We start from the raw sequence: 25,847 nt of genomic DNA, 5'->3' as shown, positions 1-25,847 counted from the left end.
GTTTTTTCTGCTTACTATAGCTAGGTACAGTTGGACTTTTGTGCGCTGCTACTCTATTTTATATCGAATATTTAATATATTTAACTAGTACAGATAACTGTAAAAAATGATTGTTTCTTTGAGTAAAACCGAAATGTAACCAAAATTTATTGTAGGTATTCAAATTAATTTGAAATATGCTAATGTGCATCATGAGAGATCTAATAAAGTTCACAACATCTTAATATCACAATCGGTGCACTAAAAATAATACGTAGGTTTATAAATTTTTAAATTTATAATATCTACGTAACATACAATATAATCGAAGGAAAATGTTTTGCTGCGGACTTATGTCCTTTGTCACTCTAAATAGATAAAAAACTGAATGTCATGAAGAATGTGCACAGATAAAAACAACCATCTCATCGCTAGTTATTTCATTCACTATACTTAATAAATAATAAGACATTTGTAACAGTTTTCGTGTGTTAGGTATTAACGGGTCCATTTAAGAAAAATCCTTTCACTTTAGGATTTAGGATTACATCACAAAGACGCAAAATATTAAGACTGAAGATTAAAGAGAAATCGCTCTAAAATTGAAGTAAATTAATATTTACCCATGACAATATTATTATGTCATTGTTCCATTATTAAAGGACATTTTATAAGCTAACCGAAATGTAGAGATTTTTAATTTCAAAATAAAAATTAAAGAATATAAGATATACATTCTGCTTGAATAATAAATTATATTAAGTATGTTAATATTTATATTTAAAATAATAGCAAATGGAAAATCTAGGTTTATTTTCGAATACTAATTCTGTATTTGGATTTTATATTATGATTGTTAGTTTTACCATGCTATGAAGCTTAAAATGTAAGGCTTTAGAACAATTGTTATACATAACAATTAAAATCAATAATAATGGACAGGGCTATATTCAAGCGCTCTAACTGGCAATTTTAACGACAGTGACATGTTTCGTTTCATACCATAAAGGCGCACTGCAAATATTTTCCCATAGTTTTTAATATCTTCCTTATTTAGCTGTAGTATAATGTTACGGCATGCATATCAAATGCCAAGTTTGAATAGGTCACGGTTTCAAGCCAAGAGCCAAGTTTAAAAATCGAACAGATTTTTAAACGCAACCGATAGAATTTCTTGGAACGCTATAATATTTTAATATCTGAAATTCTTCTGAATGTACTAAAAAACAATGATATATCAACTTGATGTTCGAAGATTGAAATTGTAATACGGTGTTTAATAAGCCAGAATGGATGTGAACAATTTGTTCCAGTACTTGAAATTCCATGAAGTGATAATCAACATTGAAGTCTGTAAAAGGGGGATTCTTGTGTATGGTGAGGAATTGACTGCTTCGGATTCTTTTGTCCACTTTCTCGGACCGCAGCGATGTTCTCGGCGATCGGGCGTACATTTAATGTATATTCTTAAAATATTGTACTTATTACTAATAAAGACTACAGTAGAATTGTAGTTTTTAAACTCGGGTTTACCTCATTATATGGTAAAATGGGTAAAAAACATCGCGAAAATTGTGAGCATTAATGTATATTCCTCAAAATATACGCCCTACGAATAGATACGCAATCCGTTTTTTTTTTAAACTTTTCATTCCGATATAGCCCCGTGGAACCTTGAGAGCTCTCGAGTTCACCGGCACATTACTCAGAGATAATCAGTACGGATGGATGAGTCACGAACGATGGTAAGATACGGTCGAATCGACTCTTTGTCAAACCCGCCTGGCTTACGGTACCACGAGGCCTTCCATAAACGGAGACTTATCTACATAGTCGTATATACCTCAAATTTTCTGGCAAGGAGCGATGTGATTGTTAGTGGTGTTTGTGTTCACATTTGAAGCCTGATTTAATGAGTAAAGTTTTTTTTATAGTAATGATAGAACATCTAATGCTACCCAGGTTATTCAAATAATGTAGTTTTACAACAATAACTTTAAACTGAAATTAAATTACCTTCTTCCTAATAACATATTCATACTAGCCAATACTTAAATCTATGCTATTCCTTGGTAGGAAAAGCATTACATATGTACTGGGCGAAATAAGACGGGTTAAATACAGGTATGCGATTATTGTTAAAGAAATCATTATTATTAACAGTGTTTGCTTCAATCTTATGACTTGGCAGATTTAAAAGGCTTTGTGCAATACACATTTCACTGCATTAAATTAAATATGGGTAATCCTATTTAGTCTTACTAAACAAACAACTTTATGTATCCTTAAACTCAGTAAATATTTTTATAATAAGACAAAAAAAATGGAATTGAGTATATGTTTTGTTGTGTGAATGAAAATATAGTTGTAAGTAACCGCTTACAATTATATTTTCAATGCGAAAGTAACTTTCTGTCAGTTACATCATCACGATTACATTTTTTAATTAGATTTGAAATTAGACGAATAGTAATAATAGTAAAGAAATTTGCCTGGGATGTAGATAAATAAAAATTTAGATATTTATTTTTATTTATTACAAAAAAAAAAACTTCTAGCTTCGTACGACAATAGCCACGAGAGACATAGGTACATAATACATTTTATTTTAATAATTGTTTCATCATTTAGAAACGTAATAACCAAGTTGTAACTAATTATGTAAACGTATGTAGGTAGGTGCAATAAGCATATACTGAATTAAAAGAAGTACGTTAGATAGTAGTAAGTACGTATAATCTTAGATTTTTAAATAAATTTAATGCTAAATTTTAAGGTTTATTTTTTTGCATAGCAAGCAAAATAAATGAATCCAAAACGCTGATGATTACTTAAATTGTACATTGAATTTGAAAAGAATCATAAAGTTGTTCGGATACTTTTTTCCCGGCAACGTCAGTGCAGCCAGCTATTATTAATCCCCAGATAAAAACACTCCGGCACAACGTAATTGCGAGGGCGACGATCTATGGTCTCGAGTCTCAATCATGACTAGGGTTACTAAATAATAAAAGAAAAAAAAAATATTATAACGAAAAATGCCAACTAAAACAACATTTTATTTTTATAATTTTTCTTTGTAAAAAATTGTAATATGATATTTATGTTTAACGAAACCTTAATCCCTTTTATTGACACTTTTTTAAATATATATTCGAGAATAGACGAGTAACTAACTTACACGGTAATAAATATCTTGTTACAAACTCTTATACCATTTTTGACATAAAAAAAACGACTTGAAATTTTAATCATTAATTTCAAGAGCTTTCACAGTTTTCCACTTCGAAATCAGAGTCGAAAAATTATAATTTATTAGAAGTATGATAGCGAACTGCATGCTGCTATGAGTGATTTTGATAGACCAATATTCGACCCGTGAAATGAATGTAAAGAAATATTTAAAAAAATCTTACAACACCAAATTTGGAAACTAAAATGTTATGTCTCTTATGCGTGTAGATATGCTGGCTCATTCACTCTTCCAACTGGAACAAATCAATACTTAAAAGGGCTATTTCACGGTAACATATGTGATGACTGGTACTTACCTAGACGGGCTTGGACAAAGCCTGTTCATCAAGCCAATATATATATTAATAAATAAATTAAAAATATATCAATGTGTTTTAACTCAAAATGACAACCCTATTTATTCACCTATTGATTTTACTCATATAAACAATTTACTTGGTAATAAATTAATGTTATATTTCTGGTCTATATTGGTATTTCGTAAGCTTCGTGTACGTTTGTTACGAAATAAATACTTTTTGTTCACAAACACAGTGTCTGTTGAACGTATCTCCTTAGACCGTCACTGCAAACTAAAATGGAAATAATTGACAAATTTTTTTTCTAATGTTGATTGAAAAGTCATAAAAAAATATAAGATAACAAAAGTTTCAAATTATTTTTTGTTGAAGAAGCATCTTAATGCTCATAACGTCTATGATCATTAACAACTGGCTCCGGAACCGGACAAACCGGAACACGGCAATACAGAGTATTGATGTTTAGCGTTAGAATAACTGATGAGTTACCCAAATAGACCAGGCCTGAATAAATCTATGCCATTAACAGGTAGGTTTAAACCTTTTGATTTTCATGAATATATATAAATATATTATTTTACAGTTCAGTGAGCTTACCATTGTCAATATTTAACGTATATTATTATAAGAATAATATCTAAGTTGTTAAACTATTTAGGTACATGGTTGTAGGGCTTTGTGCAAGCCCGCCTGAGTAGGCAATTCTTAGTATAGTTGCGTTTTAACAAATGAATGAGCCAGTGTAACTAGACACAAAAAGAGCCTTAATTTCCAATATTAGCAGTGTGATGGATTTATAAGGAATGGTTAACATATCTTACTGTAGAAATGTCCATTGATAGTGGTGGCCACTTACCATCGCATGGCCTATTAGCCTAGTCGCCGTACTAAAAGATTAAAAAAGTAGTAACAAACTTTTTAATGAAGTTTAAACTTTTTGGATTATGTGAATTTCTTAATTCTTTATTCTGTGCATGTGCAACACGTCCAAACTCCAAACTCGATGTTATCAGAAGATCAAACGATAAACGAAGCGAAGCTCAAAGACAAACGTTCACATGACTTTAATAAATAAAATACTATGTATACAAATTATGAAATCTAAAGCACATTAACTGCAAAGTACCATTGATATTGCCTGTCCGTTTCAGAAATACTCAATTAACGCCATTTATTTCCCTGGGTTGTAACATAATGTGCACTTAACGATATATAGCGTAAACAAAGATATTTCGCAAGTGAAAACATAATAATTCACTAGTATTGTAGTGCAGCAGGATGTAATTACTTCTATCGCCTATCAGCTAACGCGTTATCTCGTTTATAATGTATTGCCTATAAGATAAATGTTGCTTTTTAATGACTGGATCCTTAAAGTAGAGTTCGTCTTAATTAACGTTGTAGGTGGTAAGATTATTGCTTCACGTGTAAGTTGCAAGTTTTATATAAACTTTGCTTATTCTACACTGCTATGGACATGACAGGCATAAGCCTATTCCATAATAATTAAATCTTTTATAAGCATTGGTACTTAAATTCCATTAGAATGTAAATAAATATGTTATGTATTAAATTATTTGTTTGAATTAAAAAGATTAATCATTCAAAGTTCTCACGGAAATGTTTTATAATTCATTAATAATTGCTTAAAAATCATCAACATTTTTATATGTTCTTATTTAAATAAATAGATTTGGTTTTCTTTTAGGAAATGTTGTAGATTTTATATTAAATATAGACACGATTTTGAACACTTTTCAAATGTGATCGAGTTGTTTACAGAAGCACAATTTTACATCCTTAGTAGTGGAGTACATCTTATTATTTAAGTCTATCCTTAAGCGTTAATTGATAAAATCAGGTTTTTTCATTAAAAAGTCAAAAACAAATCTGTTCCGGCATTAAAAAGTTATGGCGCTATAAAGAAATTCACATACATACATGAACGCTGAAAACATAAAAGTCCTATTCTGGCCATACAAGTGGCCAATTTGCTAGTCCACCTACCTATTTGACAAAAAGAAAATATACGTTGTTCTTTAGGTGGGCCCACGCTGAATCTAATTAATTTCTATTAAAAAAAAAACAATTGATATAACAACAAGTTATCTGCCCTTTAGTCTAATCTTACACTTCTCGAGGAAGACCACCCTCGATAAATTATTGATCAAATAAAAAAAAGAAGTATCAAAATCATCGAAGTGTTCATATAAATAAAAAATAAGATCGAATTGATAATATAACGTCCTTCTTTTTTAACCCGGCTGAAAATGCTTTATTCCTTTTAACGAAGAAGACCTATTACGTATTACACAATGTAACAAACTCGCAAGGCGCTTAGACGAGGTTTTTTAAATATATATGTTTTACCAAGCTTTCGTGAACGATTGATTCATCCTTTGGTTGCCAATGCTTTTCGAATAATAATATTATTGAGAATGGTAAGTAATGTTTTAAAAATGAAATGATCGTTTTGTTCCTCCGATAATTTACTTTCAGTAATCACATATTCTATAGAATACATAATGTGTAATTAATTAATTAATTACTAGTTGAATTTGCTCTGGGTTCGCATCGATATTGAAACATTGAATTTATTTGTACAAGGTTTCCACGGGAAAATATCAGTAGGGGTGATTCTCATGGAATAATCCGTTATACGTATCGTCGGGAGCTGCGTCCTTCCTGTTTGTTTTATTTGTCGACAGCGCACACTTTTTACTTCAGTTTGATAACCTTTCTTCCCTTCAATAAGGATCTTAGTCGATGTAATAATCGGAAACAGAAACACGTTTACGGTAGTCATTGAGACGTATAACAATTATAAAGTTAATTGTTCTACGTAAATCTCTATATATATATATATATATTATTATATTTTTTAATATTATAAATGTGAAAGTAACTATGTTTGTCTGTCGCTCTTTCATGACCAAACCGCTGAACTGAATCTTATCAAATTTACCTGTCAAGAAAACTTGAACTCTAAGAAAGGACGTAGGCTACTTTTTTGCCTGACATATGACAACCAACACTTTAAATATACATTAATAGAATAGTCACACTGTTAAATAATAATACATGTGAAACAAAATGTTAAAATCGAATACCTTGCATTTAATTAATTAACCATATAAAATATTATTTTAATGCGTGTTGAAAATGCTAGGAAATGTTGACCCATGTCTCCATAATTGTGTCAGAATGAAATAAAATTATGTACGAGCGGGAATATCACCGATTGTAAGTTTTCAGGGTTTTTAGGAGATTATAACTTATGTTGAAAATTTACTTAGTTATATCATTACAAAAGTATCGTGTCACGGATATGCTCAAGATGCGAAATTGCAACCACTAGCAATATTTCTTAAAATCAAACACTATCTTAGGAATAACTCAAATGATTAAAAAGTAATGAAATTGTCTATGCCTAAATATTATTATCTTTGGATAGGTCTATCTTGTATCTATTATATTTGATAGCCGATTTTACGTCAGGAGACTATTAATGGGTAGCTTATGACTAAGATCTTGATTGTGATAAATACTACAGTGTATACCAATAGAAAATAAATAATTATAAATAATAAAAAGATATATGTATGAACTTAGTAGTAATAATAATGCAGACAACATTTCAAAGCAGCTTGAGGTATATTTCTAATACAAAGTATCTAGAAGAGTATACATTCATAAGATGGATTTCAAAAGAAGTTAACATTAGAAGTATACAAGTATCACTATTACCAGAGAAACTTGGCGTTGAGTTACATTGAAGTGTAATGTATCTTCGAATTACTTCAAAGAATGGTTTAGATTAATTTGTTCAATGATTTGATTAGTATCCGAAGGCTTTCTCAAGAAACGAACGAAGGAAACATTTTTTCTCGCTCTATTTGATAACTTATTGAAGGTATAACGTATAAGTTATCATTAATTGAAGTTGCATCTAACTCACAAAGTACTTGATTGATCAAAAGTAAATAAAGATTAATTAAGTCAATATTCTATTTGGTCAATTTAAAATGATAAATTAATAAGTGATATATGGGAATTATTATAAAAACGTGAAAATGTCAAGCAAGTATAATTTATCAAATATATCCATCTTTCAAACACACTTCCGCGCAATTAAGATTATTGAAATAACACGCTTCACATCTATATTCATAATAACTAATAAGAAATGAATAAAAAAACATGTGATTTATCGCACTCATTAAGCTGACCGTAAAAAGTATTGCATAATGCGTGCCATTAAAGCCACACCCTTATCAGAGGTTAATATTCGGCCTCGTCCGCCAACCGCCGTACGCAAGTCCCACGTACATCCGCGAGCCTTTGACATAATCGTGTTTTAGTCAATTCGATACCGAAATGATATAAAAGTGCGGAACATTGTGATTGGATTAGCACGATTTGGTCAAACTACTATTGAATTTGATTTTTTCTTGGTCCATATTTTTTAGCTTAGAGAATTTTTAATTCAAATGGTTGTTACATTTAGATGCGTCACGGGTAGTCGAGGCTTTGTCACCCATTATTTGCTGTGTCGATTTGGTGGGTGATTGAGCTAAATTTAACACAGGGACAAAACATTTAATATGGTTGGCGGTATATAGATGGTATCCGACGTGACTTATATTTTTTACATTAAAAGCGAATGCGGCCGTTATACGATCCTAAATTTGCGTGTGTGCGTTTTTATTCGGGATTTTTATATTAACACACGCAAAGACGTTGATCCTGAGGTCTCTCCAGTCGTGTCAAATCGCCGTGTCATCGGATCGTGAGAATGAAGGAATAGACAGTATCGACATCTGTGTTTGCGCACACACTCGAACATCTTAACATCCCATGCGCAGTTAAATATTGAGATCCGTTGAGAATGACTGCCTTGACGATAATCAAAATGAATCAAACAATATAATTGAATTATTTTACTATAATATATGTATTCTAAATATATTATAAAATATTTATTATCTTCTTTATTTTATCATGAACATAATATTATGTAAGTGCATTATCAAATATAAAGTTACCTACAAAATATATAGCAGTACTCATAGGTATTGAAATTATTTAAAAAAAACAGGTCTATGCGAAAACGTCAACTCCGTTGAGAAACACCGGTAAACCTCAATGTTTAAATGAAACTCCCACCGGATTATCAATGAGACGTCTTCATATTCTAATATTCACATTAGTGCATAATTTGTATGTAAACCTGTTCACGAGTAGTTGCAGTGGAAATAAATACTCCGTTATAAGGTTTTAGGTTTCTAGCGCGCCGGGGTTTGCTTGAAATCCTTGAATGTAATTTGTAGTTATATGGAACATATTTACATTTATATCCTCAATAATGTGTATTGTATAAACACGTTATGAAATGATTAAGTCACCGATTGCAGTATTTAATTCTGCGTTTTTTATTATTAAAGGTATTCCTTTCGGGATATTTACCATGTTTTTTATTTTTGTTCGGTGGAGCTCGATATTTCGACATTATCTACGAATGTCTTGTTCACGAGACGTAGATAATGTCGAAATATCAAGCTCCACCGAACAAAATAGAAAACATAGTAAGTATTCCGAAATGAATAACTTTAATAATAAAAATAAAATTTTAACAAAAAGAAAAACCGACTTCAAACAAAACACTATTTTAAAACAAATGAATATGCACGAAAAAGTAATAAAAATAATTGCGTATTCAACATATTTTTTAGAGTCTTCCTAAGTTAAATGAAATGAAAAATATTAGACTACTTAAAAGTCGATTAACGATTATATCATGTAGTTATAGTTATTGGTATATTTGGAGCCGGTGTCAGCCACGGTGCCCTTGCCCCAACAATCAAAAGAAAGAAGCGATACGAGCCCCTTGATTGATTCAGTATATTATTGAGTAAAAGGTAATTTGTAAAAAACATATTTGTTAAAGTATTCTCGTATTGTTTTTTGATAGATATACTGTAGGGTTTTATTGGCTGACACCGACTCCAAATATAACAATAATTATAACTACATGATATAATCGTTAATCGACTTTTAAGTAGTCTAATATTTTTTATTTCATTTAACTTAGGAAGACTAAAAAATATGTTGAATACGCAATTATTTTTATTACTTTTTCGTGCATATTCATTTGTTTTAAAATAGTGTTTTGTTTGAAGTCGGTTTTTCTTTTTGTTAAAATTTTATTTATTTTTTGATTTTAAGTGAAGCTGATGTTGACTAACTATTTTTTTTTAATGTGGATAGATTAAGCGTTCCGTTTATATGAGTCAGAAACTACTTCGAGGACAATTTCAAAGGAAACTTGCGAATAAAGCAAAAATAGACTTTCGAAAATGCGGATTTAATACGTCACGCGGCGTAAACTACAAGGATCCCTCGAAAGAGTTGTAATCGAACTCAGCAAAAAAACTTTGAAAAAGACCAACTATGTTTCGTACATCATATAAAATCACATCACATACACAAAATTTGATTAAAGATAGTAAGAAATTCTGCCCCATATCGCACCCTACCTGCGAGCCGTATAGGAGTTCCATCACTAAATAGTATAAAACAAAGTCGCTTTCTCTGTCCCTATATCTTTAAATCTACGTAACGGATTTTGATGCAGTTTTTTTTAAAAGATAGTGTGATTCAAGGGGAAGGTTTGTGTATATAATACATGAACAAAATAGTAAAGAAACACTGATAATTTTAGAAGTTTGCGATGTGATGTCGTATATAAACAAATTCTGTAGTATATTCAGTAACAGTATTGCACCCGTGCGAAGCCGGGGTGCGTAGCTAGTTGATTATAATATTCGACTATGATAATTACATAAACATAACCACATTACGGAAGGTGACTCAAATTTCCAAATAACCTATAAATAAAAGATTCGACCGAGTATCGCTAACGTGCTCTTCAGAATTGTTCCGTTCCCTTCCGTTCCGTTACTTTGTCATGGATCCTGTGCTCAGAACCTTACCAAACTTTCACCAAATTACCCTTGAAGTATATATTTTATAATAAAAAAAGAATTATCAAAATTGGTTAACGTGATTTTCAGTTATTCACCTATTTGTCGCGCATATACGTAATGCAAATTTAAGACTTATGTCGTTTTCACATGGATACCAACATCGGAAAAAAAAATAAAAAAAATGGGACCCCACGGGAAGCACTACCTTTCAAACAAAAAAAAAATTATCAAAATCGGTCCACCCAGTGAAAAGTTATGAGGTAACAAACATAAAAAAAAAAGAAAATACAGACGAATTGATAACCTCCTCCTTTTGGAAGTCGGTTGATAACCATGTTAATTTAAAATGTTATATAGAATACCGGTACGGGCCGGAATACGTAAAGTTAGCGTTTTTTATTATTTGGAAATCCGTTTTTTTAAACGTATTAATGAAAACTCAACGTAATATATAAAAAAAATAATGTGATCAATGGATGATCACATTATCAATATATAATTTGTATAGATCAGGTCTATTCATCGAGATGATGTATACAAGTCATTTTTATACGGTGGAAGTTCAATGCCTACGTAGTAAGATTCGTTTGAAACGAGATTGGATATTTGCATAAATTTTAATTAATAGGTTCATAAAATCTTTGTCAACGAATTTCTTTGTCCACGAACTCATTTGCATTATACACATGTTGGTTAATAAAGTACAGTTTAAAAAAGACAATCACAGATTGAAATATATATATATATATATATATATATATATATATAAGTCATCCACAATTATTATTAAGAAATACTTAGTATCTAAAGTTAAACATTTAGACTGTGACATTTTTTTTATAATACATTAGTAGTCGACGGCGGTTTCGCTTACGTTTTAGGGGTTGGGTGTTATGTGTCATGCAAAAAAAGTAGGTAGCTCCTTTCTTGGAGTTCAAGTTTGCTTTATACCAAATTTCTGCGCTTCAGCGGTTCGGTTGTGAAAGAGCAACAGACAGACAAACTTACTTTTAGATATTTTTTTTGACTCTGTAAGAAATATTAACTATTCCTTACATCGTCAATGTGCCACCAACTTTGGGAACTAAGATGTTTTGTCCCTTGTGCCTGTAGTTACACTGGCTCACTCACCCTTCAAACCGGAACACAACAATACTGAGTACTGTTATTTGGCGGTAGAATAACTTGGCTTGCACAAAGCCCTACCACCAAGTAATATAGATAATATGGATTATAGTATTGTAATGTAATGCTATATTATACTTTATTTAAATGTGTTTTCTCGTTACAGTAATGCGTAACAACTAAGCAATGGGTCAGACGGAGGAGCGTGCGCATAGCGTGCGGAGATCTCCCGAGCTGCCGCCTCTTCCTCCGCCGATACAACCATGTAGCGGTTTTCTTGGCAACGTAAGTGCTAAATAATACAACAAAAAGTATTTAGTGTTTTTTTTTTCATTCGATTTGGCATACGATCTTAATGTAAGAGTTAACGTACGATAATAGCCTACCTGGAACTGACAGACTGCCTTCGTTGCAACCCGATTTTTGAATGATATTTAAAGTCATTTCTTGTCTTTTAAAAGCAAACGCGACGACGGGCCGTTTCGAATCATGATACAGAAACAAAATGTTATCATAATGGTTGAAACCGGCGTGTGAAGCGGGGCACCAGCGTATATCGGATTGGCCTGCTTACGGTCACACAAATTGAGAATTATCGATGTTATTGGACGATTGAACCGTGAAAATTTTAAATCATTGTCTAGACTGGCTCCACATTTTAAGATCCATGTGTAATATTGTTTTGCTTCTAAATAATGTATATTCCATTATATTCATAAGCTTAGCTTTTTTAATATAGATAGTGTTGACTTGTTAGTTTACTTTATGCACCCATATATGTATATAGAATTATATAAATGCTCCAATTGGCTATAACGATAATTATGCAGCATCTCATCAGCTCCCGTTAAGGAACTCCAATAATTAGGCAACATGTGGTCCATTTGTCTTGCTTTGCCGACTTTCTTATCGACAGCCAGTTTAAAAGCGTTAACGGTACAGCTACGAAAGTGAGGTGTAAATCAAATCGGTCCGGAGACCCTTGTCGCTTTCAACCGGTCAATAAGCCGACATGATGAATGTTGGACTATGTCGCCACCAGACGTCTCTGAGACTGCCGTTTTACATATTAAATTATTCCTTGTATTTTGCAATAGGTTATATTAACGGTTGAGATAGCGCCATATTGTTTCTGTCGAGTTTATAGATCGCAGCATTTTTGAATATAACTATAATTTACCTTCATGTAGCCTCTAAAGAGGAAATTATAATGCTTAAATAATTTCCTAATTGATTGATATATTTTATTTTTAGAGTTTTATCATATTATTGTCGTGATTTGAAATGGACTATCTTACGAAAGATAATTAAAATAACACGGAGTATTACTGAGATGAGCGACTCTCCAGATTTATAACGTTAATACAGATTTCAAGATAGTAAGTATTGATAAAAGAAAGAACTTTTCATTAAATTCGATGTCATCTTTTTTTTGTTCATCGACCAAGTTAGCCAGGTAACTTAATGTACCTGCAAAGTGAACACTATGTCAGCGATAAGACTGGCCTTTGTGTACCTGCCTTGTCTATTTCATTGAAGCCCAAATGTACAGTTAAACTATTTGTAAGTACACGATTGTATTTTTATATAAGTTAGTATTTAAATAATAGTTGCTAAAGAAACAAAATAATTTTAAAAATACTTCCGATAAGTGTATAAATGTGTAATTGTTATAATGCGCCCGTTAGTACGCAGTGCCGTAGAATATGATTCTATAACGATTTGCTAAAACCGTCCGTTGTTGGGTATCACAAATCGCAACAATTTATGCTGTGGGAAGAGTGTGCCTGAGGCTAACGTAAGATTACTTCAAGCGCAATCTTCTTACGTCCATAAATTGCCCTTATTACAAAGCCAGCTTTGAGGACTTGTCTTCTATTCATATTAATATCATAGACAATTTAAAAATCTTAAACATTTGGCACTAATATTCATTCTGAACTTTGCTTTCGTTCCATAGCTATAGGACCATATTTTCACTGCTCTGTTCCGCAAGAAACTATGTAAATAAAATAAAAACAAAGCAGTTTTACACACGCCTTTACTTGGCGTGTCTATTCATTGAGGTATATTTATCTTAGCAGACCATGTGAAATAATTATACTTCACGTATAATTTTTTGAATTATCAATATAGAATTAATACAGGATTCAGTACAGTGCGTAGTAACAGAAGATAACTGTAAATATGCCTCGCTACAAGAGTAGGCAAAGAAATTCTTACCCGAAAAAGCAACGTAGAAGGTTTTGCCAACACGCTGATTCGGTGGGTCAGTGTTGATCAACCAATATGCGGTAAATATCTTCTCTGTATTTTGTGTTTACCGCTAAGCACACGAGGTTCTTCTAAGAATATTGTTTGCAGAACAAAAAGAAAATTATTTTGTATTTTTTCATATAAAATTTGAATTGCACTTTAGAATACCTTTTAAGAATTTTGAATCACTTGATTAGATTATATTTAAATATGGAAGATCCAAGAGGATTTTCACATTGATGCATTACGGCCCACCCACACGCAATCTTGTGTGTGTGGTCGGTTGTAAGCATACATACATTAATGCCCATAACGTCACTTTTAAATAGAGCATTGGAGTTTTACCTATTTAATATAAACATTAAGCAACTCACTAATGTACTACTACATTAAATATTTTCGTGCTATATAGAATACGTAGGAATATATCACATATTAAAATTAGAGGAAAAAATGTATAAATTATGTACAATTTTTTTTATCAACAATTTGACATTAGTGTTTTAAAAGCTTGCGACATTGTTGTATTATGACGTTTACATTGGCAAGGATGAACCGTTATTCGAACGACATATTATTTCACTAATGCATTGCAAAGCGTGACCAAAGACGACCTACTTCAATTTATTATTTTTGTAATGACAGAATCTAAATAAAAAAAGACATTAAAATGTTGAGGTGTTAATTGTATTGTATTTGTAGTCTATTTATATTAAGCCAAAAAAAAATACATACATGTAAATTTAAATTAGTACATTTACTAATTTTAAACATTTTTAGTGGTAAATGGGCACAGTATATACATTATATGTCAAAATTAGACTATTTATATTATACTTATGTGCCTCGAACGTATAACAATCTGTTTGATTTTTTTTTTTTGAAATTAGTATGTTTTTATTTACTACATTATATCTATTAAAAGCATAATCATGTTTTTAATTCTGATGAATACTTTAGAATTATATTATCATTGGTTGTCTTTGTATAAGTTATTATTATCTTTCTTAAGTTCTAAAATAAGCTTCGAATAATTCAATGAATTAATTACAATGTCTAATTTCAAAATAAGAGAATATTAATTGCATTATTAATTTAAGCCGTTTTACAGCATTATCCTTCAAGGCTGATTCTGAAAAAAAAATACAACTCTTAGGAAAGAAGTTGCAAAGTAAATCGAAAATTAGAAATATTTTTCACAGTTTATATTTTTTTAAATAACCATATTTATACATCAAGCTACTAACTTCTTTGGTAAAACACAAACGATTATTTATTGTTTTTCCCGTCAGAACTTTAAATATAAATTTTAACTGGTTGTATGTGTTAAGAAGTAACAATGTTGCATAAAATTGCACGAAGTGGACACTTGTAGAACCAATTTTAGACAGAAGACACGCTCGGTTGATGTTAAAGGAATGAGGGGGCGATTACCCTGTTATATTTGAAGACAATGCGGGGCACAACACGCCTGACCTCGGAACGGCTCAAGATTACGCTTATTTGTCTTTTATTTTATAGAAAATGGCCAATTCAGGCCTCGACGGAATGTACTCACGACGCAACACGACTAGTCTTGATACTCGTCGTGAACTTTTTGTTCAATAAATTGCGGATGTATTAATATTGACTCTCGGTTATCTTAGAAATTTCCTTGTTTTTTCCGTTGAAGATATAACGTATACAATAAACGTATGTATAAAAAACAACACTTTGATCTATCTAGTTTTATATCAATGTACATAATTAAATAATTGTCAATAATTTTGCCCTTCGTTATCGATTTGTGATTTGTATCAAACTTGTGATAAATATAATTTAATTTTCTCAATCAATGCTTGAATGTTTAGAAATCGAAAGAGGCGTTTTCAGTCACGACGTGAACTAGTGAATCGTTAATTGTTGCTGCAATTAAAGTGGAAATCTCAATTGCAATTGTATCGGTCGCAGGAGATGTTCTACTTCAAAACCGGACCATCGCTGTAGTTAAAATCATGTTAATGTTTATTAGCAAACAGATGTAGGTAATTATAGCGCAAATTAAATGAAAATAATTATAAGGCTATATATTTTCTGGAGTATAGCTGTAGATTTCTATGGAGATAGTTTGGAGCTGGAAGTAACTTGGAATAATCACCGTGTTCTAATGCAAAACTTTGTGAAACATACACATTATACCGAATTTCATAAAAGATGTTCTGGATTCCTTTCAATGTTTTAAATCACTGAAGATCATGAAACGAATTGAGTATAAACTAACCACATTAAAAATAAGGACTTGTCGGGATTTGAACTAGAAATATTCGTCTAAGTTTCACGTGGTATGACCACAAGGCCACATTAATTATAAATTAAAAAACCTGTAAATTAATATCACATATTTGTATATGTTGTATTGCCAAAATGTATTACCTTAAATTATCTTTTTTCGTCTGGAATTGATTGGTACAAACTAGTGCAACATATTTATAGTTGTTTGAAAAGGTCCCGTTAACTCAATGAGTATTATGATTAAAGTCTTGCTGTAAAAATACTGCGAGGTTTATCAAGTTATATTGGACTTTATGGACAATGCTATCACGGGCCACACACATCAGCTAACAGTAAAGTCCTAAGATTAGATGCTAGATAAACCAAGAATACGAGATGGAACGACTATGCTAAACGCCAATTAGCAACAATCTCTCAGGTAGAGATAGCAGGAAAATCTTGAATGAAAACATAATTATTTTTACCTTATAACTGTAAAGATTTTTTTTATTGATTTATATTTATAATTAAACTCTAACGGGGTCTGTATTTATCCTGTCGGAATGTATTATTATAAGTCGAAAAGAAGATGGGGAGCGCACAATGTGATAAAATTACCTCATTATCCAACAACCTCTGACGGACCTGTGTTAGTGGAGTGGTGGAATGATATCAGATATCAGATATAAAAAGTATAAAACGTTAATTGCATCCTAAGATATAAAACTGTAATAACATTATTTGATATTTATTTTGTGGTACTCTAAATACATACTCAATTACTAAGAGTATCCTATAGTACACATGTCTGTAACTGTGTGCAATAACAGTTGCACTTTCCATACCCTCAGGGCCTCATTGTCTTTGTTCAATGAGGTTATAATCTGCTAATATTGTAGATCGATAGACATCCACAGCTTTACATGTTTTCCACGAAAACATTGCCTTTGATGCAACCAACTACGTTTTTGATCCGATCCATTATTTGAACTAAGGACTTCAGACTTAAAGCCTCGATAACTAGCTGCTAGACCACAAGGCAGTCGACAACAGTTAATAAAACGTTTTTCTGTCAACATGATTATAACATTACTGCGTGTATTTAATTATTCATCATCTCTAATCATACGAGCAAATTGCTTTCCACGTTCAAACGGACACTTCCTCTTATGTTATTGAATATAAATGAATAATAATTATAATTTTATGAATAAAAATGTATTCATAGACTTAAGTAAAGTACACTTCAGAATATCGCAAATAGCATTTAAAATGTACTGCTTATTGTATTAAATAAACGTTACGTAATATTTTTGTTAACAGTCATTAATGTTATTTTTTGTAAATAGCAATACAATAGTATAGTTTTAAAATACATTCAGTGACATTTCAACGACATGTGTTGCTATTATTTAAACATACATCTACATCGTACATTTTTCTTTCTTTTAAATTATCAGTCAATCATTCAATCTCAATCCATTTTTTTCTTATGATTATGTATCATTAAAAATCATTAAATAATATATTATTAACAAAACAAAATTACTTTTATAACAAATTTATTGCAAGGATATAAAATAATAATAATTAACAACAAAATACTTCAATCAATTTCTGGTTTTCTAATAATATTACAAAACAGTAAAACAATGATACGCCTGACCGTATTTCGCGCCACCTCTCGCCAGTCCCGCCAAAAAGAGAAAGAATTTTAAAAGACATCTGTCAGCTTGACGCGTGACGTTCGGAAAGTCACACTAATTCTCCTTATACGGCCTCTCCTGACGTCCTGGCGTCCTCGCCAGTCTGAAGTCCATCTTCTTTATTAACTCCATCATTTTTGCTCGAAGGGGTCAGTTCATCTGTTTGGTCTACACCTGTGAAATGTATTATTAGAGCATGTAAATGTCAATAAGGTCTAGTAGACATTTAAGCCAGTCTAGACATAGCAACTTGAAGTTCTAGCATTCACATATGACTAGACATACAAAAGTAGGGTCCAGTAAGTATTCACATAAGACTAGACATAACACAGCAAGGTCTAGTAGGTATTCACATATGACTAGACATAACACAACCAGGTCTAGTAGGTATTCACATAAGACTAGACATAACACAGCAAGGTCTAGTAGGTATTCACATAAGACTAGACATAACACAACCAGGTCTAGTAGGTATTCACATAAGACTAGACATACAAAAGCAAGGTCTAGTAGGTATTCAAATAAGACTAGACATAACACAGCAAGGTCTAGTAGGTATTCACATAAGACTAGACATAACACAGCAAGGTCTAGTAGTTATTCACATAAGACTAGACATAACACAGCAAGGTCTAGTAGGTATTTACATAAGACTAGACATAACACAGTAAGGTCTAGTAGGCATTCACATAAGACTAGACATAACACAGCAAGGTCTAGTAGTTATTCACATAAGACTAGACATAACACAGCAAGGTGTAGTAGGTATTTACATAAGACTAGACATAACACAGCAAGGTCTAGTAGGTATTCACATAAGACTAGACATACAAAAGCAAGGTCTAGTAGTTATTCACATAAGACTAGACAACACAGCAAGGTCTAGTAGGTATTTACATAAGACTAGACATACAAAAGCAAGGTCTAGTATCAAAAAGAAGGAATAACTTACTATCAAAGAAAGCGGCACACTCATCAGGTGTCCATTCTCCTCTCCAAGGCACCATATACTGAGCAGCAGCATAAGTCAGCTTGCCATAGTCTCCAGCCACAAGTCTTAACTCATATCGTCCATTTTCAAGAACCCTTGTCACCTTGTAAGGACCACGCATTCCGGGATCTAATTTTCCTTTAGATTGAGAGTATTTAATGACAAATACGAAATCATTAACTTGAAATGCGCGAGGTGATTCACGTCCCTTATTGACATATTCATTTTGTTGCTTTTCATTTTCTTTGAGACGTTCGGCCGTCCTTTGCCTAGCTAACTCCCGTAAAGACTGGCGATTTGATCCCGAATAATCAGTAGCCACATCACGAACTAAAGCTTGTATCACAGGAGTAGTCCCTTCAGAACCAATTAAAAGATTCAATGGAGACATTTGTGTCGTCTTTTGCTTAGTAATGTTGAGCACCAACTGCAGGCGCCATAACTCTTCAGACCACTTATTCTTTTTATGACTGACCTCTATGCGTAGCATATTAAGTACAGTACGCACGTATCGCTCCACCTGACCGTTAGCGTGGTGCATCTCGGGTGTTATATGATGTATGTTACACCCGGAACTATTCATCCACTTTATGAACTCTGAGGACTCAAACATTCGACCCCTATCAGTGACGACAAGACGTGGCGTACCAAATAACGAAATAACATTTTTAAACACACGCTTTAGTTCATCTAGATCTTGTTTGTAGAGAGCGTACATGAGACAATACTTAGAAAAAGCGTCGATCACTATCATTACATGTTTATAGCCATTTGATTCTGGCAAAGGCCCTAAAATATCTACATGAAGCGTGTGGAAAACAGTATCCGGCTTAGGCCATGATGAGATAGGTTGTAATGGTGCTCGCGGGATTCTCTTATGGGATATACAAGTTAGACAATGACTTATGTATTTCTTCACGAATGTGAAAAGACCAGGGAACCAGAAGTGATTTAAAATTAACCCAATCGTTTTCTCAACGCCTACATGACAATTTTCGTCATGAAAAATTCTAAGCAAACTTAATCGATAACCTTTGGGTATGTAGCACAATAAACGCGGTTGTTCACCCACAGGCGTATATTTGTAATAAAGGATATCATTCTTTATTTGATATCGACTAGCATCTAACTGACCTTCACCTAACTGTTCCATAAGTTTTTGCGTCTCTTCATCACCTGATTGCGCTATCCGTGCCCAGTTGCGTGGCCTATCGATGCTATTTACTACACGGATGGGATTGCGACTCAAGTAGTCGGCATGAGGCATTAAAACACCTTTTCGATAAACAATCGTAAAAGAAAAATCCTGTAAGTAAACCCACCATCTTGCGACGCGGGGTAGGAGATCCTTTTTATTTTGTGTTGCTTTTAGAGCGTTACAGTCAGTAATAACCTTAAATTCAATACCTATGAGATAATGACGAAAATGACGAAGAGCTTTGAATACCGCTAAGGTTTCTAATTCATAGGAATGATAACGTATCTCTGCCCCCTGCGTGACCTGACTATAATATGCGACTACGGACTTGCTGCCGTTTTCACGAATCTGAAGTAAAACAGCACCATATCCAAGACTGCTAGCGTCTGTGTGAACTTCTGTTACTCGGTTAGGGTCAAAGATAGTGAGCACTGGTTCACTTGTCAAACATTTAATAAGATTTTGTCGTACTTGTTCCTGTTCTATACCCCATTTAAATTCAACATTTTTCTTTGTTAAACGAGCTATACACGCTGTTTTAAGGGCGTAGTTTTCTATGTATTTTCGAAAATATCCTGCTAATCCTAGAAACTGTCTAACCTGTCGTACATTTTCAGGCACCGGAGATTTGACTAAAGCAGTTATTTTTGACTTTGATGGTCGTACTTCACCATTCGAAATAACACGACCTAAATATTCAATTTGAGTGCTTAAAAACGAACACTTTAATAAATTTAAAGAAAACCCAGCATTAGTTAAGGTACGCAAAACGTCGTGCAAAAGCTTTAACCCTTCTTCAATGGTATCACTTACTAATAAAATATCGTCGATATATACCATCACCTTATTATCGTTAATAAATGAACGCAGCGTGTTATTAATAATACGCTGAAAAACTACTGGTGCATTAGCAAGTCCGAAAGGCATTTTTAAGTACTCATAATGGCCCTCGGGCGTGACAAAACCTGTTAACGGAATTGACGCATCATCTAAACGAATCTGGTGAAAGCCAGACGCCATATCTAAAGTTGTAAAATAACGTCCTTTACCTAAACGATCTATATGATCCTCGATTAACGGTAGAGGATACCTATCCTTAATCGTCACCCTATTTAATGCGCGGAAGTCTACACACATTCGATCTGTTCCGTCTTTTTTCTTTATTAAAAGAATTGGGCTGGCATACGCAGATTCGGATTCACGAATTATACCTTTTGATAAAAGGTCTTGTATTATTTCTCGGACTTTGAGTTTTTCATTAATTGACAATTTATAAGGTCTATAATATACAGGCGTATCACTGTTCAAGCGAATGTGCATGCTACCTGTAGTTACAGTAGAAGTAGCAGTTCCAACAATCATAAATTTTGAAAATTCCTTTAAAATTTTATTAAGATTTTCATAATCTTTACCAACCAACGGAGTTTTAATAGATTGCTCATTCGCTTTTACATTTGAAACATTTGTGGAGGCAGGACTGTAAGATAAGCGCTGAAAATATTTTGTACGCACGTATGTTACGCCTTCACGGTTGAGGACATCGGTACCAATTATAATAGGTGCGTTCATACTGTCACTTGGCACAACCAATAAATCAACTTCAAGAGTGATGTCTTCAAATTCAATAAAGAGAGTAACATAAGAATACACTCTAGTGATACCTTGTCCGACACCTTTCAATTCACGATAAATCGGCTTCATAGCGCATGCTAAATGACTAACCACGGAGGACGAAATAAGTGACACGTCTAAAGCACCGCTGTCTATGAGGATATCAATAGGTATACCTTGAACCACTCCAACCATTACATCCCTAGAATTATTTAATTTAGGCAAAGAACAAAAATTAACGTGACCTTTTCTCTGATCGGAACGTTGCTTAGCAAAACAAATACTAATATGATGACCGAGTTTCTTACAATATGCACAAGTTATTTTTGTATTCGGTTTTACATCGTTATTGTTTATTGGTGACTTTTTATTCGTCGGACAAACGGCTTGTTTGTGGCCCGTTTGACCACATGTAAAACACTTATATGATGTAATAAGGGGCATACGCTTAGTTGAATGTGATTTTATTATGTGTTTGCGCGTTGAAGAGTTGTTTGACAAGAAATTCTCATTTTTAACTAATACTGGTTTAACGAAAGTTGACAAGAAATTAACTAAATCACAGGGCATAAGTTTTCCATTGCTAGCTGAGGCTTTTACATGTGGTTCATTAATTCCCCGTATCACAATTGCGCTAATAAGTTCCTCGCTTAAACCTTTTACCATACGCAAACGTAGTAAAGATCGACGAGCATATTCGGCATATGTAGGATAATCATCCGAATTTGTACTCATGACGTCATACAATATATTAGCCACATCAACATTTTTAACACATAAGGATTTAAAATCATTTTTAAAATTACTCCATGAACGATCCGTGGTGACCCAATCGTCTAACCAAGACTTTGCGTCACCTTTTAGACAGTTCCCTACGCGTGACAAACATTCTATATCACTCCATTTATTAATACTTTGTGCACGATCGACTTCATCAAACCAAGAATCAATATTGTGCACATTTGGATCAAAATTAGAAACGTAATAGTCGCGAGAACTACTTTTTAAATTATGAATAGCTTCAACTATCTTAGTAGCAGTATCACTTGCCGTATTATTATTTTCAACATTAAAATAAGATGATACGGGCACTGAGGATCTATCCTCTAGCGCATTAAGTCGAGTAATAATTGTATTCAATGACTCACGTAATTCCGAGTTATTAGAAATACTTCTAGATCGTGAACGGTGCGTAGAACGACTACGGGAACGATGACGACGCTTCGGAACGTTATAATCTTTAGAACGGCTACACTTGCGTTTTCCCATAGTTACAATTTAAATAAATACAACAAAACAAAAACTCAAATTATGTTCAAAAATAAAAGCTGTTAAGAATTATTAGAACCAGAAATCAATTAAAGAAAAAGTGAGTTTGAAATCCCACTTCTGATATTAACAAAACAAAATTACTTTTATAACAAATTTATTGCAAGGATATAAAATAATAATAATTAACAACAAAATACTTCAATCAATTTCTGGTTTTCTAATAATATTACAAAACAGTAAAACAATGATACGCCTGACCGTATTTCGCGCCACCTCTCGCCAGTCCCGCCAAAAAGAGAAAGAATTTTAAAAGACATCTGTCAGCTTGACGCGTGACGTTCGGAAAGTCACACTAATTCTCCTTATAATATATTATATAATATAGTGCCAATACCATATGATTATTAAGAATAGGTAGATCTCTACCTATGATTAACTTTGTACTTGACATTTATTGATTTTTATTTTCTGTCTTTGATTAATGAATGCTTTTCAAAAAATAACAATTATTTATTGGTGGAACTTTATGAATAAAATTATTTATTACTTACTTAAAATTCAATTAATAATTAGCTTAACATTTCTCTAATTGCAGATTAAGGTAATTTAGCTTTAATGACACAATTAAGTAATTCATAATTAAGTCTTTTACGTTGCCCATAAAATTAACTTTACTGGTTTTTTTTTATTGAGAAAAATATTTTAAGCTATGTTTACCCTTATTTTTATTAAGAATTTCTCAGAATTGATTATTTCGAATTAAAAGTTATTGTTATACTTTCGTCGTAAATTGTTTTCCATTTGAATAATAATATGTAACTTTAGAATTAAAATTTTAATTAGCGTTTTTTTGTTATTGCAGAAATAATGTTATGCCTAATTAATGATTATTTGCTAAAACTATATGTTTTTTAGAAACATAAGTCCAAAGTATGAAGTTAGAAATGTTGTTTGTTTGTTACAAAATAATATTTAAATTAGTATATGTGGAAATGCGTTCGAAAATAAACTACAGATTGAGGACGCTGTTTTAACGTAGCTGTATCGCTTCCGTATGCATTTCAACATAATTTTTAAAATAACTCACGTCACCCAGGGTATAGACACCTAAAGCACATCAAAATATAATAGCACAGCTTTGCAGTTATTATAAAAAATGATAAATAAGTAATTTAGATTGTATTGTCATAATGCATATAAGTAGTTACTTTTTCACACATACCTACATATATAGGTACAATTATTAATATCAATTCTGCCTTCGGAATAAAATGAAATAGAAACAAAAACATACAAGGTACTTTTAATTAGTAAAAAAAATTATCATGTCGAGATGGCCCAGTGGTTAGAACGCGTGCATCTTAACCAATGATTGCGGGTTCAAACCCAGGCGAGCACCGCTGATTCATGTGCTTAATTTGTCTTTATAATTCGTCTCGTGACAAATTTCATAGAAATTCACCCACATGTGTATTCCACCAAACCACATTGGAACAGCGTAGTGAAATATGTTCCAAAACTTTTCCTCAAAGGGAGAGGAGGCCTTTAGCCCAGCAGTGGGAATTTACAGGCTGTTGTTGTTGTAGATACTATCTCTATATTGATTTGGACAATTGCAGGAGGCAAGACAACTTACACAGATCGAAAAAGACCAGTAGCTGTTAATAAAAGAGAATATCAATATATGTATTTAACATTAAATGATAGAATTTTATTTTATTTTCAAGAGTTAGTCACCATAAAACCATTTGCAAATATTTATCTATATATTAATTAACGACCAGGTTGGATAGTCACATTGAACGTCAGGATAAAGAGAGATGGAATAGAAAAATCAGAGGCCTTGAAAGATGGACAGACGAATTTTTGAAATTTCTAGACAAAGGATGGATAAGAGTCGCTCCAGATAGAAATAATGGAGTCAGATGAAGGAGGCCAATACTCGTCAGGATGACCTTAGTTAAAAGTAGATAGAAAAAAAAACTGTCTTTACTAAGGTATTAAAGGGGCTTAAAGAAATAAATTAATATTAACTAGCAAAATATATGACACTAGGAAATGTTTAGAAAGTATGTTAAACGCCTCGTATGTAAACGGCCTAAATTTATTTTGTCACTCACAACGGCCAACCGTCACGGGTGTCAAAGCAACATTCTCTTTGATTGACGTAAGAACAACTAAATAACTATATATTTGATCCGTGTCATATTATTATGTCAAAACGAAATAATTATCTGGTGAGTTCGCTAAATAAAATGTTTTAAATAAGATTTGCGACATTTAGAACTTACATTTAAGTTATGTGTTTAAAGTTTTTTTGTGTCGAACACGTCATTTTTATTTCTGTGTCAAGATTTTGGTCATATTTATGAATATTGGTGTTGCGCAGGAATAGAAAACGCTGACAATAGCTACTTCAAAGCAATTAAAATGTTCTTTTAATAAGAGATATATAGCCACGATTTGTTTTTTTTTTTAATTGTTTATAATTGATCTATATAAATAAAGGTTTTCAAACATTTGAGGATTTTCCGAGTAGGTTTGTTTAACCTTTGTGATGTTAGTCGCTAAATAAACCAAGGTCAGTTGTCTTGTTTTTAGTATTGACAAATAAGGCAATTAGTATAATTCGGAAACATTTAGGTGTTTGCTTAAAATACTTATGTAACTTCCTATATATTACTTCCATAGATTTATTATAACCTCTTTATATTATTTCTGAACGTCATATGTACCAAATATGTCTACTGTGTTGGTAAACGTACATATATTCGTATAATAATAATTAAGTTTTTGTAGGACTTCTTGAATTATACTGTTCCACTACTATATTGCATTTCGTAATAAGTATCATATATAGAGTAAAAACGAATATTCTACAATTTACCAATCATTTCCTATAGTTCGATACGGGTGTTT

The 25,847-nt window shown here is 32.3% G+C and overlaps 1 protein-coding gene across 1 annotated transcript in view; it reads left to right on the top strand.

The window, feature by feature from the left end:
• Positions 1–25,847, top strand: part of LOC124543382 (leucine zipper putative tumor suppressor 2 homolog) — a 100,603-nt gene that overhangs the window by 4,553 nt on the left and 70,203 nt on the right. Inside the window, exon 2 of the mRNA XM_047121596.1 lies at positions 11,811–11,929. Within this exon, the coding sequence (XP_046977552.1) occupies positions 11,831–11,929 (99 nt within the window). The 5' untranslated portion in view covers positions 11,811–11,830. The remainder of the gene's footprint in view (positions 1–11,810; positions 11,930–25,847) is intronic.

This window comes from Vanessa cardui, chromosome 3 (genome assembly GCF_905220365.1).
Source record: "Vanessa cardui chromosome 3, ilVanCard2.1, whole genome shotgun sequence".
NCBI lineage: Eukaryota > Metazoa > Arthropoda > Insecta > Lepidoptera > Nymphalidae > Vanessa > Vanessa cardui.
The sequence above is the reverse complement of the archived record's forward strand: the minus strand, read 5'-3'. Positions and strand labels throughout refer to the sequence as shown.